This window comes from Lepidochelys kempii, chromosome 12, assembly GCF_965140285.1.
Source record: "Lepidochelys kempii isolate rLepKem1 chromosome 12, rLepKem1.hap1, whole genome shotgun sequence".
Taxonomy (NCBI): domain Eukaryota; kingdom Metazoa; phylum Chordata; order Testudines; family Cheloniidae; genus Lepidochelys; species Lepidochelys kempii.
In genome coordinates this window covers 37,781,632-37,794,588 of record NC_136391.1, presented here as the reverse complement: position 1 = coordinate 37,794,588, position 12,957 = coordinate 37,781,632, and the positions used below count along the sequence as shown (strand labels likewise).

General features: G+C 48.3%; 1 protein-coding gene across 8 annotated transcripts in view; it reads left to right on the top strand.

The window, feature by feature from the left end:
* The window catches only part of KIAA0513 (KIAA0513 ortholog), a 92,456-nt gene that overhangs the window by 66,206 nt on the left and 13,293 nt on the right, over window positions 1-12,957 (top strand). For 7 of the 8 annotated variants that reach the window (XM_073308142.2, XM_073308135.2, XM_073308139.2 and 4 more), the window contains 7 exons: window positions 262-361; window positions 830-903; window positions 1,505-1,575; window positions 4,009-4,216; window positions 5,643-5,683; window positions 6,274-6,361; window positions 6,846-6,923. In XM_073308142.2, coding sequence (XP_073164243.1) covers window positions 262-361; window positions 830-903; window positions 1,505-1,575; window positions 4,009-4,216; window positions 5,643-5,683; window positions 6,274-6,361; window positions 6,846-6,923 — 660 coding nt within the window. Of the gene's footprint in view, window positions 1-261; window positions 362-829; window positions 904-1,504; window positions 1,576-4,008; window positions 4,217-5,642; window positions 5,684-6,273; window positions 6,366-6,845; window positions 6,924-12,957 lie in introns of those variants that run through there. The other variant, XM_073308143.2, reaches the window with a different exon arrangement.

Here is a 12,957-nt window from a genome sequence, read left to right as displayed (position 1 = left end):
CAGAATGGAGAGGCCAGGAAGCAGCCTGAGCAGCAGGTTTGTGCATGACAATACAGATGTGTTCTGTACATGTAGCCCCGGTGATACAGCTGTGTCATTGATTGATTGTGTCCTTGATAGAACTCGTGGATCCTTTCCCGCAAGGGTCTGCTCCTGGCTCTCCGAATACCTCTGCTTTTTTCACAGGCTACAGGGATTTTCTGAGCAGCTCAGCATGGGAAGGGAATTTAAAGTGTGTTTGGTTTTTTTTGTCTGTTCCAGGGAGGACCTGGACCAAGAAGAGAAGGCCAAGTTTGGGGAGCTGTGCAGTGGAGAGAACGGAAAAGGCAGGGAGTGGTTTGCAAGATATGTCAGTGCTCAGGTGAGCAGGGGAGAACAGCTGCCGGATGCTAACTCCTCTGTGTCAAAGCAGTTGAGGGTGCCTGGCTCTGGTGATGGGGACAGTTGGTGCAGGAGGGTGGGTCTCCTGGACATCTGTTAGAACAGCATAGTGGTGTGTTTGGAGAATGGGCCTAATCTCAGTGGGGAGAGCTGGGGGCAAAGAGATGTATGTTTTGAATTGCATTAAAAATGCGACTGTATCAATCACTGGGCAGTGGAATGTTAGAGAGAAGCCGTCAGTTTCATTTAAAAAAAAAAAATCAAAATAACTCATCAAAACCCCACAGCTCCTAAGTGAAGTTCCACGCCGTCAAACCAGTGTCCCAGCCCCACTGTGGCGAATTCTCTGGGAGCGCTCACATCAGTTCTTCGGAGCTTGCGCTTTCAGTAGCAACGGAGAGGAAGCAGCGCTAAGACTGATGTGTGTCGGCTTCGTTTGTCTTTGCAGCGCTGTAACTCCAAGTGCGTCTCGGAGCAGACTTTCTATCGGCTGGTGCAGTCCTTCGCGGTGGTGCTGTTCGAGTAAGTAATGGCAGATATCAAAGCGGGGTTGATTTTCCTTTTTCACAACTGAGCCCTCTTGTAATCTGCTCACCGAGCCATCAGAGGGACGCTTTGCTTCCATGCCACCTAGTTCCAGGAGACCAGCCTCAGCTAAGTACAAAGTCAGCAACCGGTGCTAACTGAATCGCTGTCTGTCCCCAGTTGAACTGCAGAGCAGCGTCTCTGGAAGCACCTTTTGAGCCAGCTGTATTGCACCAAAATTGCTTTGAGGGCCATGTGTCAGTTGGCAGCATCTCCAGTGTGAATGCACGGTGCTGCTTGGAAGCAGTGTGTCTGATTTAGTGTAAAGCAGTGGGGGGAGCTGGTCCTTGGTCGGTAGGAGGATTTAGAGAAGGTAATGCTGGGGTGGGTGGGGCTCTGAGCAGATGGGATGCAGTCAGTCTGACATTTCCCAAATGGAATCTACAGTAAGGGGATGGTGAGTATGGTTAAGCGGACGCTATGGCAGAGGTGGCCTGGTACCAAAACATCTAGTATCTCTGGGTATCTGGCAGTTCTGCTATGCTGCTATAGATGTGGCTGCTAATTCCCTTTGTCTCTCTTCCCCCACCCATTTTAGGTGTCACCAGATGGATGACTTTGGTCCTGCCAAAAATCTAATGACCATGTGTTTCACTTACTATCACATCGGTAAGCGGCTTGTGCACATGGGTGCCTTTCTCATTTTGGCTGAAGGAGCGGGGGACTTGAAATGACTTGCAGAATAAGTGTGAGGGTGGGTTGTTTGAACAGATGTGTATTCACTCGGAGGGGCACAGCTGGCTCTAGGATGACGTCCCTCATCCCAAGGGGAAACATCTGCTTGATTTGGGATTGGGAGGCGGTCACTGAGAATGGTATCTGCTGAATTTCCGAACTAAAGTTTAAGAAACTAAAGGTCAAAGTTTTCAAAATTAACTAGTGATTTGTGGGTAGCAAATTTGAGACACTTCAGCGGCTTGATTTTTCAGAGTGCGGGGGGCCTCAGGACCTCCTTAAAATCAGGCCTCCTTCCTGGGACTCTGGTTGGATGCCCAGAAACTGAGGCACCCCCAATCACTAGTCACTTCTGAAAATCTTGGTCTAAATCCAACGCACTGTTAAACAGAGAACTCTTCAGCCTTCGGAGCTATTTTCAACAGAAAATTGCATCCATTTAAAAAACAGGAGCTTCCTCGCTTCTCTCTCTCCTTGTCCGTGTTCCTCTGGCTGCGTGTGCTGCTCCTGACCCAAATGCCCAGCGCGGAGGTGGAATTGGCATCGCAGTCACTGGCATGAGCAGAGCGGTGTTTGGGAGCCTGGCGTTGTTATGGCATTGAGGGGTCTTCCCTCTCTTCCTGTGCATGACTGTCATTAATGCTACTGTGAGTTATGTGTATGCAGAGAGAGGGGAGCATGTTTCTCAGTGTATTGTGTGTGCTCCAGATGTCCCAGTCTGGCAGCTCACGGCTGCTTTTAAACCCCTTGGTGCTCACTGTCTTACCACAAATGCCCAAGGGGGGAGAAACCCCAGTGAGTCCTTGTCCATTCAACAGAAGAGATGTCATCTGGTGTTACAGCAGTGCTTGGCTGTTGGGACGCTGGGAGCCATGAGAGATAAATATTGAAACCTGGGTCTGCGGCACAAGCTTTCTCTACCCGCAGTAGAAGGGGAATCCGGCTGTTGTAAACATCTCTCCTTTATTATTAGAGGGTCCCCGTTCCTGTGTGTTTGGCCAGGAAACACACAGATTCTAAGGCCAGTGTCATCAGCTCAGCGCAGCGTGATGGGGTCATGGCAGTGCTGCACTATTGAGTTTGCTCCGTTTCAAAGTTTGTGAGCGCAGGTTAAAATGGACTCGTGAGGCTCAACGATTCCCCCTGTTAGGAATCCAGGCTCCTCTGATTCTGCTGAGCTTGGCGCTTTTCAAATAAGAAATCAATGTCCAGTGACAGCTTTTTTTTTTTCCCCCATGACTGGGGCCAGCTTCTTTTAATTGCTGAGTTTCTCTGTATCGCTGTTCATGTCCCTCTGCCAGCTAGAGAATACTATTAAACTGTCTTAGAGAGTGGAGATGGGCTCATGCGGCCTTGTAGCACAGTGAGATGGTGATTAGTTTGTCCTAAAGGAAATAGATGGGGAACCTATTGGGAGACCCTGAGCCATGTGGGGGCTGGAGAGTGAATGGCTTATCTCTGTGTGGAGAATGTGGAGGAGAGGGGAAATGGCATTCATAAACTATCCGGTGGGTTGCTGGAAAGAATGTTCCTCTAGATCAGTGGTTCTCAACGAGGGGTACATGTACCCCTGGGGGCATGCAGACGTCTTCCAGGGGGCACATCAACTCATCTAGATATTTGCCTAGCTTTACAACAGGCTACCTAAAAAGCATTAGTGAAGTCAGCACAAACTAAAATTTCATACAGACAAAGACTTGTTTATACTGCTCTATATACTATATCAGCAGTTCTCCAACTGTGGGCGAGTTCGTTTTAATGGGGTCGCCAGGGCCGGTGTTAAACTCGCTGGGGCCCAGGGCAGAAAGCCAAAAGCCCAAGTCCCACCACTCAGGGCTGAAGCCCAAGATTTTACGTGTGGTGGAACTTGGGGGTACGCAAGACAAATCAGACTCCTGAAAGGGGCACAGTCATTTGGAACCACTGCGCTAGATCTCAGATCAGTGACGTCCCAGCACCCCCAGAGCCTCCGCTGCAAATCGAGCGGCTGTTCCCCCTTTGACTGTTCTTGCGGCAGCCAAGAGAATCTCTCTGCTCTCTAGCTATGAGGATGCCAAACCCCTCGGCCGTCTGTCTTTCACCACCTGTTGGTTCAGGAGATGCTAGCCATCATGCACACGCTGTTGGCTTTAAAGCGAAGGATGCATCCCAGCGAGGCGGAGATGCTGACATGGGGGATTTGCCTTGTTGGTTTAGTCTCCATGTGGCTAAAAACTGGGCATCTTTGTCTCCTTTCTGGGAGTAAGGACTTGAGGTGCTTGTAGCTAACACTGTGCACCCACCTTTGCAGTAGGGGGCAGCCTAGATTTGGTTCTCCTGGGATCCCTTAAAAGAGCCATTTCTAGAAACCTCCCGTTTCTCCTGTAGGTAAAGCCCAGGTGCTGCCCACAGAGGCGAAGGAGAAGCCCATGGGGAGTATCGACTCGTACCTGAAGTCCGCAAACAGCTGGCTGGCTGAGAAAAAAGACATTGCAGAGCGACTCTTGAAGAACACGTCAGCGAAGACTGAGAATGTGAGGGGCTTCTTCGGGGGGCTGGAAACCAAGCTCAAGGGACCCATGGGCAAAAAAAGCGAGTGAGTTTTGCTGCATCAGTGCTCAAACGCCCTGTGTAGGGGGCGGGTGCCGTGGGCTGGACAAACAGGCCGTGCCAACCGCATGGCTGTCAGCCAGACGCATGCGCGTGCTATCTGGGATAGGACAGGCGACCTCCTGCCCGGAAAGCAGGTGCCTCTACTCAGCTGGCTAAAGGAGGACCTCAGTTACCTGTCAGGGCTTTATCTTCCCTCTACCGTGTTCACCCAGCTTGCAGTCACTAGAGCCTGAGACAGACACATGGATAGGTATGCTTCCATCCAGCACAAGGACCCTAGGTCTGTGAGAGCTCTTAATTCAGGCTCCCCAGTTGTAGCTCTTAACATTACGTGGGCTTCTCTGGAGTGAGACCTGGATGTCTGTCCTTATCTGCGTGCTGAGACAGGTGGGCTCTGGAGATGGATTTCTTTGGGTGTAGCGCAGTGGTTCGCAAACTGCTCTGTGGACCATCAACAGCCCAGAGAAGAACGTGCCAGTGTGCGGAAGAGATTTGGCAGGCCACGTGCTGTGCCTCAGTTCCAGCCCGTAAAGTTCCTTAAACTACAAATGCACTAAACGCCAGCGAGGTGATGTTTGACCACCAATGGGAGCGGAGGAAGGAGGCCCATGTGATCACGAATAGGCATGCAGGCGTCCCCACGACACCCTCTCCATTTAGATGTGACTCCCTCAGTGTGGGGAGGGATAGCTCAGTGGTTTGAGCATTGGCCTGCTAAACACAGGGTTGTGAGTTCAATCCTTGAGGGGGCCATTTAGGGATGTGGGCCAAAAATTGGGGATTGGTGCTGCTTTGAGCAGGGGGTTGGACTAGATGACCTCTTGAGGTCCCTTCCAACCCTGATATTCTATAATTCTATGAAAGTGTGAGAACGCCCAACACGGAGAGAAGGGTAACAACCTTCCAGGAGCTTTCTGACTGATTGCCCCAACTCTGCAAGGGTGGTGATGCCAGAGTGTTCTCCAATGGTTAGTCATGGGACCGGAAGTCAGGAGAGCTGGATTGCATTCCTGGCTCTGCCACAGACTCCCTGGGTGACCTTGGGCAAACCAGCCTCCCTGTGTCTTGGTTTTCCATTCTGCAGAATGGGGATAATATGCTTGCCTACTTCAGAGAGGCAAGTGGGGCTGCAAAGCACTGGGAGACATTCTGGGGAAATAGCCTGCTTGGGCATGAAGTTACTGGGAGAAACTCTCCCAAGGGCTCCAGCGTACATTGGCCATGGCTAGCACCTCTCAGTCAGCCTCTTGTCTCACCACTGAGTCTCGTCCCAGTGGCTGTGATGGGGGAGGTGGATGCCAGCAGGCTGAATGGGTTAGTTATGTGGGCTGATAGGAGGGGGAGCTGGCTGCAGTAGGGCATCGGTTTCTGAGAGGGCGGAGCTGACTGGCACGGTTTCTTTGCTGTAGGGAGGGGGAAGACAAACCGAAGGAGAAGCTGCGGAAGACAGGTAAGCAGCGCGGCCGCAAACCAATGGCTTTAGCAAAGGGATCCCCAGGATCTTAGGGTGGGGCGCAGACACGGTGTGAAATCCCCTGGCACAGCCAGCGTCATGTAAAGTGACTGGGAGAGTGAAATTGCCATGGGGAATGACTGACAACTTCTCAGTGCGGTTTGCAGAGGCACTTCAGGAAGCTGCAGAGAAACCAGAGGAAGTTTTTCCAATCCATTGTTCAGCGCAGTAGCATCTCCCGTTCCGCAGTAGCATCCTTTGGATGCTGAATGTAATCTGCACACACGCAGCGTGGTGCTTTGTGGTGGTGAATGTAACCTGCACACGCACACAGTGTGGTGTGTCCCCATATAGAGGTTTGAGTTTGTTACTGCCCCTGAGCTAATGGACCTGCTCCTTTTGCTCAAGTAGCAGCCATGAGGTTGAAAAACAAAGACCGTTTGGGATGGTCTGAGTGGATTTTTTTTTCCTTGATACCTCGGGGTGACTGCTTGGGGGGGTGGGGTGAGTAGCTGAGCAGTACGAAGTTTGTGTTCGTACAGCTCAGCCGCCTCACAGCCTTGGTGTGCAACTCTGCTTCCCGACAGTTTCCTTGTACAGCCCCGAGGAGGAGGAAGAGGAGAAGAAGGGAGAGAAGATCTATTTATATATGCATCTGAAGCAGCAGCCTATCTGGTAAAGACTGGTTATCCACCTTCAGCTGGAGCGCTGTGCCTGGTACTTCTGAGTCAGCTGGCATGAGCATCCACTTGCACAGCACCAGCAGTATGAGGGGGAACCCAGGCCCTGTGCTGGTCCTGCTATGCTGGCTGAGTGACATGCTGCCGTTCCCCATAACTCAGCCATGTGCCTGATCCAAGTATTCTACTCTTCACGCATGCAAAGTTGACTTTGCCTTTCCCCTACCCCCCAAACAATGAGATCTGTCAACGCAGCCACTGACCAAAACCCCCCAAAACCAGGAATTAACAGCTCAGTAAAGCTGACTTCTCTTTGCAGCATGCTGTGTGCATAGAAGCCAAAGGCTGAATCTGTGTAGAAGGCACTTTGGCAGGACCCCGCGTACTAATGCCCCGCGGTCGCTCAGAGGTGCGCTGGGGTGGCGGTCGTGTTCTCCCATGCAACACGCGGTCTCCAATGCCTTCTCCCTGTTTTTTAGGCACACCCTGAGATTTTGGAATGCAGCCTTTTTCGATGCTGTCCATTGTGAGAGGAGGAAGAGATCTCCCACCACCAGGTAGGGCGTGAACATTAAATCCTGGCTGCCCTTGGCAAGGGAGAGCTGGAAGGCAGGGGGAAAACTGCCCATGCTTCACTCTCAAACTCCCCAGCCCCACCAACAGTGGAGATGACAGGTTAGACCCTTCCCGCTGCAGCTGTTTGCTGAGAAGTCCACCCAGCGGATAGCTGTTTAAATCCTGCTGCACTGCAAAGGCAGTTGCCATGGCTAATGCTAGAAATTAACTGCATGAAGGTCCGAGGTGCTTGGAATCCCGGGTGGAGCATTAGGGGGGAGGAGTACAGTGAAAAGAGCCTGCCCCCTCCTCCAGGCATTCTCTCTGAAGGCCCTGTCTCTGCACTTGGCACAGAGCATAGAGGGGCTTGGTTACCATAGGCTTAGATGGGTTCAGCTGTGCAGTTCCCATGGCTGTTACAGAGGCCATGTGCCTTTGGGACAGGAGAAATCCATTGAAATCATCTCTCCAAAACAGCTATGTTTGTATAGCAAATAGATCATGATCAGTCTCCTTTTACTTACCTGCCAAGACCTGAACCCAAAGTCCTGCTTTCGCCCTGCCACTGTTGACTTGATCTCCCGAAACAGAAGCAGATTGCAGGGAAATGCTCTGCCTTACGTGTTTGATTACAAGACTGCTATGGAAGTAGAACCCTGAGCTTGAGTCTAGGCAGCTAAGCCAAGGAAATAATACATTTTCCAGTGTTCTTTTTGAATACAGACACATGTGTAATTTAAGTCTAAACATTTATCCTGTTGAGGATTTGGGATCTCAGAGGTTTTCTTGTTTTTAATTGCTTTTAAAGGGACACAGTCGCAGAGCTTGGGTCCAAAATCTAGTGAGGTTTTTTTGACTGTTTTATTTACTTTTTTAAATGCAAGTCTTACGAGAGCTGTGTTAATAGAGACCTTTCAGGGAAATGATAAAATTATATGGGAGGTTTCGTTGCTAGGATTGCAAAATCCTCTGTAGTGTTGGGAAAGGGCAATGGCAGCATGGTACAGGCAGAGGAGAAGTAGAAATGAAATCGACTCAGAAGAGAAGTGAAATTCGCCTTTCAAGTTACTCAATTAAATGTTGAAATAAGCTTCATAAATGGTGAGGAATCAATTTATTTTTTAAAATTCTCTCTGACTTAGTCTTCTGAAATGTTGCTTATAACAGAAGGTGGGGTCACTTACTTTAAAAGAAATTTTTTTTAACCTGACAATGTCCCTTTAAGAAAGATAGCATGGCGATGTGCATAAGGCACTGGATTGGGAGTCCGGAGACCTGGCTTCTGTTCCTGCTCTTCCACTGACTCAGTGTGTGACCTTGGGTGAAGCAGGTCTTTGCCACAATTTCCATACCTCTGAAACGGGGACAATGCTTCCTTACCTTTGTAGAGTGCTTTGAGATCTGTGGTTGAAAAATGCCAAGTGTTGCAATCAAGGACTCAGCTACTTACCAGATATGAAGTGCCCTGATGGACTGGAAAAGACTGGCATGTTTTCAGTACTTTTTAAACACAGACCAATGAAAGATCCTACTGAACATTAATACAACTTGCATTTATGAAGCATGAAATTAGCAGCAGCGAATGTCTCGCAAGGTCATGTGCCTTTGGCAGCTGCTCTGTGATGAGAATGCCTTTCTGAGCTAACCGGATGGCTGATTTTCCTTGTCGGCAAAAACAAAACATATATGTAATTCATACGTTTTCTGAGCTGTGGCCAGGGGTATTGCAAATATTGTTGAGGTTTTGAAAAGCTGCAGCGTCTCATGTGGCACCTCTGGGAAGGTAGGAAAGGCCAGCAGCGTAATGTGAGCCTTTGCAGGGCTTGCCGAATGAAAATATAAATCCTAGCAGGGAAAGCAGATTTTAAATGAGCAGCGTCCTGCAACTCACTTTGGGACACTGTAAAAATATCAGATTCAGTGGCTTACCTTTTAGCTTTAATTAAAGGACAGTCCGAAATCAACAGAAAGCATCGCTGTGGTTTTGTTGTAGCAGCTCCAAGGAAGGCCAAGGGGAAGCCCTCTAGACTCAGAGTAACATTCTGCGTTGGTTTGAGCCCTTCTGTATCAATATCCCTTCGTTCAAATCTGGTACCCAGCGGGTGATTGGCCATGGTAGAGTCCAGTATCTACAAAAGGGGCTTTGAGTATCCCAGCTAGACCCAAGGATGTTATTCACAAAGGCATTTCTGGATCTTCATCCGTGGCTGCTTGTGCAACAAGCTGACCTGTAAGGCTAAACCTTACTGAGTTTGACAAACTATGGTCGCGCTGGCTTGAGGGGCGGTAGCTCGGGAATCTAAGCCTCAGGCTGGCAATTCCAAGATTCCCCCTGGAACTGCAGTTTCAACTCTTGTTTCAGCTCCTCATTCTTTCATGGCACCTGTACAGTGAGGGCTGTGCTGATTGGGAGTGAGACCTTAACCCCCTGTGTCCCTGCCCCACAGGCAGGATGCTAATTCATGGGAGAGGAATGGTTTGTCCTACTGTCTTAGCTCAAATGGCCCCTACTGGTACATCTCCCCATGCTGTTATGCAGCATGCTGTGCCCACCCCAGAGCTGCATGCGTTTCTCTGGCGCACGCGTCTAGTTTGCAAAGCGTTTACCCTTCCTGAGGGATGAAGGGCTCAGGCTACTGTAGAAGTCAAACGTTAAGAAATGGACACAGTATTTTAGTGACTGACCTTTGTCAGAAGGCAACTGGAAGGTGGGCCATAAACTCTGCTCCCAGTCAGTCAGTGCCTGGGTACTGTGGGGTGTTTTCATGTGTGCTGTCACTGGTACCTACAGACAGACAGACACAAACACACACACCCCCTACTTCCCTTCCCTTCTGTTGTGGGGAGGGATATAAGTTGCACTCTTGATATGTATGGCACCAAGGCTTTTTGTGGCGTCATTAAGCCTCAAACTGGGCTAATTCCCGCTACAGCTTTGTAGCATTCTGTTCACTACTATCTCGCTCCCCCCCGCGCACAACTCTGGTGAAGGGTCTCCAGGGTTTCAGCAGCTCTGCAGGGATGTGTGCTTTCTAGCATGGGCTAGGGCGTCATTCAGAGACTCCTATGGGGTATGAGAAAGCAGGGTACATTGCCAACTCGGGGTAAGGCAGGAATGACTTAGCCTAATTTGTGGTATTGGTTAGAGACTGTCCAAGACATAAGTGATAGCGTGAAGGCCCTTTTTCTAGTACTCAAGCCAAAATTGAGCCCTGACGTTTGTAGGTGCGGTACTTGATGGGAATGCATTACACCTGCTTACACCAGAGGTGCATTTGACACTCATTCCTGTTTGTAGGCAGGAATCCAGAGGTAATGGATTGAATCTTGAGTCTAAATCTCCTTGGAAACTCTTCTCTGCTGTGCTTAGTCATCTTACTTTGTCCCCATAGTTTTTTTTTAAAAGCGGTTGCTTCTCAGCAGTCCTTGTTAATTTTCCCCCAGTGAAGAGGTCATCCCTCTATTGGAATTAACTTAGTAACCACTTGGGAGACCCAGCTCTTCATTCTTACTGCTCTGTAAATGCTATGCTAAACTCTGCTACCGAAACTTTGCTGTAAGGAACCTTTTAGTGTTACAGACATCTCCTGGGGACTGAGATTCCCCTGGTGAACATAAGCAGCTTTGGGATGCTGTAAACATACCCTATGGTTATAGCTCTGGGCAGTAGTTTTGTCACTGAAAACTTCAAGATAAGTCCTAGGCTGATCAAAGAAAATTCCCAAATCAGACAGACAGCAGGATAAAGTTATTTCCTCTCCATTAGTGACTTAGGAGAATGTTAAACATCATCTATGAGGCATAAACATATTTCAATCAGCAGGTCCAGATAACTTCACCCCAGAGTCCTAAAAGAGTTGGCTGAGGAGATTTTTCTGGGCTGTTTATGTTAGATTTTTAATAAACATTGCAATATCAGGGAAATTCCAAAAGATTGAGAGAATACTAATGTTCTGGCAGTATTCAAAAAGGGCAAGCACGAAGACCCAGGTCAGGCCAATTAACCTGGTATCCAAAATAATGTAAAAGTTGATATGGAATTGAATTAAAGGATAGGAATATAATTAATGCGAGTCAGCAGGCTTTCATGGGAAATAGATCTTGTCAAACAAACCTGATTTAATTCTTTGAGATTATCAAATTTATCAAATTTGGTTGATAAAGATTACTGCGTAGATAATAATACATTTAGGCTTTTGTAAGGCGTTTGATGTGGTACTGCATGCTATTCTGATTAATAAATTAGCACTATAGAATATCAATGAAGCGCACATTAAATAGTTTAAGAACTGACTGACAGATCTCATAAACCAGCGGTCAGCGATGAATCATTGAGAAGGTGTGTTTCTAGTGGGATTCCTCAGGCAGCGGTACTAGGCTTGACACTATTCAACGTTTTTATCAATGATCTAGCAGTAAATATCCAATTGCTTTCGATAAAATTTTCAGATGACAGAAAGATTGGCAAATAAGATGAGGAGAGGGAAGTTATACAGAGAGATCTGGATCGGTCGGTAAACTGGACCCATTCAAGCAAAGTGTGTTTTAATACAGCCAAATGCAAAGTCAAGGAATGAGGGCCAGACCTGCGGAATGGGCGAGTGTATCCCAGAAAGCAGTGACTCGGAAAAGGGTTTCTGGGTCAGAGTGGACAAGCACTGAACAGGAGTTCCCAGTGCAAGGCTCTGGCCAAAAGGGCTGGTGCTATCCATGAGTGTATAAACAGGGGAGTAGCTCTGGGGATGTGATTTTATCTCTGTATCTGGCACTGATGAGACCGATGCTGGAACGCTGCACACAATTGTGATCACATTTTAAAAAAGATGTTGAAAAAATTGGAGAGGGTGCAGAGAACCGTTTCAAAAAGGAATCAACGGCTGAAGAAAAAGCCTTGCCATAAGAGACTTCGAGGTCAGTCTGTCTAGCTGATCACAAAGAAGATTGAAAGATGACTTGATGACAGCGTATAAATGCTTTCCTGGGTGCCAAAGGGCTCATTAACCCAGTAGAGAAAGGCCTAAGGAAGCTGCAGCCAGACCAATGCAAAATGGGAATTAGGCACAAATTTTTAACAGTGAGGGTGATTTTACTATGGGAACAAACTACCAAGGGAAGTGATGGTTTCTGCATCTCTGGGTGTCTTCCAGTGAACAGTGGATACCTTTCCGGAGGGTAAGCTTTAGCCAAATGCAAGTTGTTTGGTAGAACACAAGCATAACTGGGTGAAATTGAATAGCCTGCGATATGAGCAGATCAGGCTAGGTGATCCTTGTCCTGTCTTGTCTGGTCTTAAAATTTATGAATCCATGAATATAGTTAAAATATAAAAGCTGACAAGCCGGGTTTTCTTCTTTTCAAAAAGAAAAGAATTCATTTGAGATCCAAACCCCCCAACAGGTGAACTCTGCAGACGTGCAGCAGTCTGAGCATTGCACGTGAGTTTCTGGTCTTGGAAAAGAATATTGTATGTTCCTAAATTGGATCCCATTCTCTATCCAGGCACTTCTGTAGTTGACTGTGAACATGCTGCAGATGTGCAGTTGGCTGATGAACACCATGCAAAAACAAGTGGTTGCCAGGATCACATTGCACATGGCCACAGTTTCCAAAATTTAGCATGCAAACTGCTGAGACACCTTGGTCCTGGCAGGGCTCGGAGACAGCCAGATCTGCTCATCGCAGCCCTTCAGACAGGGACGGCACAGTCTCTGCAACTAAAATAAAACCACTGCAAGTCCTTTTAAGTTAGGAATCAGGGGGCGAAGCAACAGGCTTGGTTCCGGCTCTGCCTGCTCCATGTGGATGCAAGGTAAGGTGGCATGCAGACGTGGCACTCACTGCTTCATAGAGAGGACTGAGATGAAAATAGGGTGAATTACCTCTGAATGGCACAAGAAGAGATTCACCAGCAGCTTCTTATCATAGCTACCAGTGATTGATACCATCAGAATACCGGTTCTAGGAACCTGCAGTGTCTTCCAGCTGTGATCATTAATGCAGGAGCGTGTACCTATTTCAGGGTTTCTCCTACGGGAT